This window comes from Ceratina calcarata, unplaced genomic scaffold (assembly GCF_001652005.2).
Source record: "Ceratina calcarata isolate Rehan_Ccalc_2016 unplaced genomic scaffold, ASM165200v1 scaffold1430, whole genome shotgun sequence".
Taxonomy (NCBI): Eukaryota; Metazoa; Arthropoda; class Insecta; order Hymenoptera; family Apidae; genus Ceratina; species Ceratina calcarata.
The window spans coordinates 5,148-6,537 of record NW_017135445.1 but is presented as its reverse complement, the minus strand read 5'-3'; the positions used below and the strand labels follow the sequence as shown (position 1 = coordinate 6,537).

Sequence of the window (1,390 nt, the reverse complement as noted above, 5' to 3'; positions counted from 1 at the left end):
ATATTACGTGATTGAAATAGGGCATTAAAAGTATTGAAAAAGTTCAATGAATATTTTAAAAAAAGTAAATAGGCTTTAATTGTGGGATCATTCAAATATTCTAAAATATTTTCGGCAGAGTTTAATTTATCTTCTACTACTGCTAAAATGAAAAAACTTTTTAAAACGTCCCAATTGTCAAGAAGTCTAACAACGCATTTTTGCAAACAAAGCCACCTCGTGTTTGACAATTTCAAAATTTTGAGCCGTTGAACTTTGAAGAAATCTTGGAATTCAATCAAAATTGCACATCTCTTTGCACTGCCCGAAATATAAGTAGCAACTCCGCGAACTAATTTTTCGCAAGCAGAAGGCAATTGATCACAAGCGTGACTGGCTATAAGCGCGGAAGAATGGCATATACATTTTAAAGTTATTAATTCCGGTACTTCAATTTTAAGAAAGGTCATAAAAGAGTTATTGCATCCGACCATAACGGATGCATTATCGCATGCTAATCCAACAATATTTTTTAAAGGTATTGCTTTATTCGTGAAAAATTGTTTAAAAGTTTCAAAAATTTTACTCGCGGAACAATCTGTACTGTCAAGAGACAATAATTCTAGTAGTTGTGTGTTGACGTTACGAGATATTGGCGATACGTATTTGACAACTATGCACATTAATTTCCTATCGGAAATATCTGTGCTTTCATCAATTAAAACGGAGAATTTACATGTTCTTAAACATTCTACAATTTTCTCAACTTCGCGTTTAGCAATAACATTTTTTACTATTTTAGTGCACTTATGCCGGGCAAGTGAAAGATCCTGTACAACTTCGGGTTCAGTGCAAACGTTTTTTAATAATGGAACTAAATGCTCTACCGCACAAAAAGCTACGTTATGCTCTGCAAAAAAAGCTGATAATTTAATTTCGGCACGTTTAACTTTATCCTTATGAGGTAAATTACTATTATCATTATTATTACTATTACTAGTACTGGCTACGTCAGAATATACAGAAAAATTAGAATTACTACTATCACAAATATTGTCATTAACGTCAGTGACTTTGTTGCTAAATGAACTTATATTTTTCATATGGTTGGCCGTCTGTGCATGCTGAACTAAATCTGTTCTGCAGCACCGGATAGTTTTATTGCATGCAATACAAAGCGCTTTATTTTCTACTGATGAGTGAGTTAACCAATTCGCGAAAACCTCATCTTCTAACCATGCTCGTTGAAAATTACGAATCTTAATTTTGTTTGCACTACTCGTCATGATATTTAATTATTAACGCGATTAACGAACTATATCTACATCAATTATCACTATACTTACCTTATCAACAGCAGCATCAGCCTCGGTCTTCTCCCGCCAATTTTCCTGCCAACAGTCTTTGCATC

General features: G+C 33.5%; 1 protein-coding gene across 1 annotated transcript; it reads right to left on the bottom strand.

Moving 5' to 3' along the window:
* Nucleotides 1-56: 56 nt before the first annotated feature.
* Nucleotides 57-1,113, bottom strand: LOC113465076 (uncharacterized; the record flags this gene model as incomplete). The annotated part of the gene is made up of 1 exon (XM_026818559.1): nt 57-1,113. A coding segment is annotated over exon 1 (1,026 nt), but the record flags the coding sequence as incomplete, so codon positions are not given.
* Between the last annotated feature and the right edge of the window lie 277 nt (nt 1,114-1,390).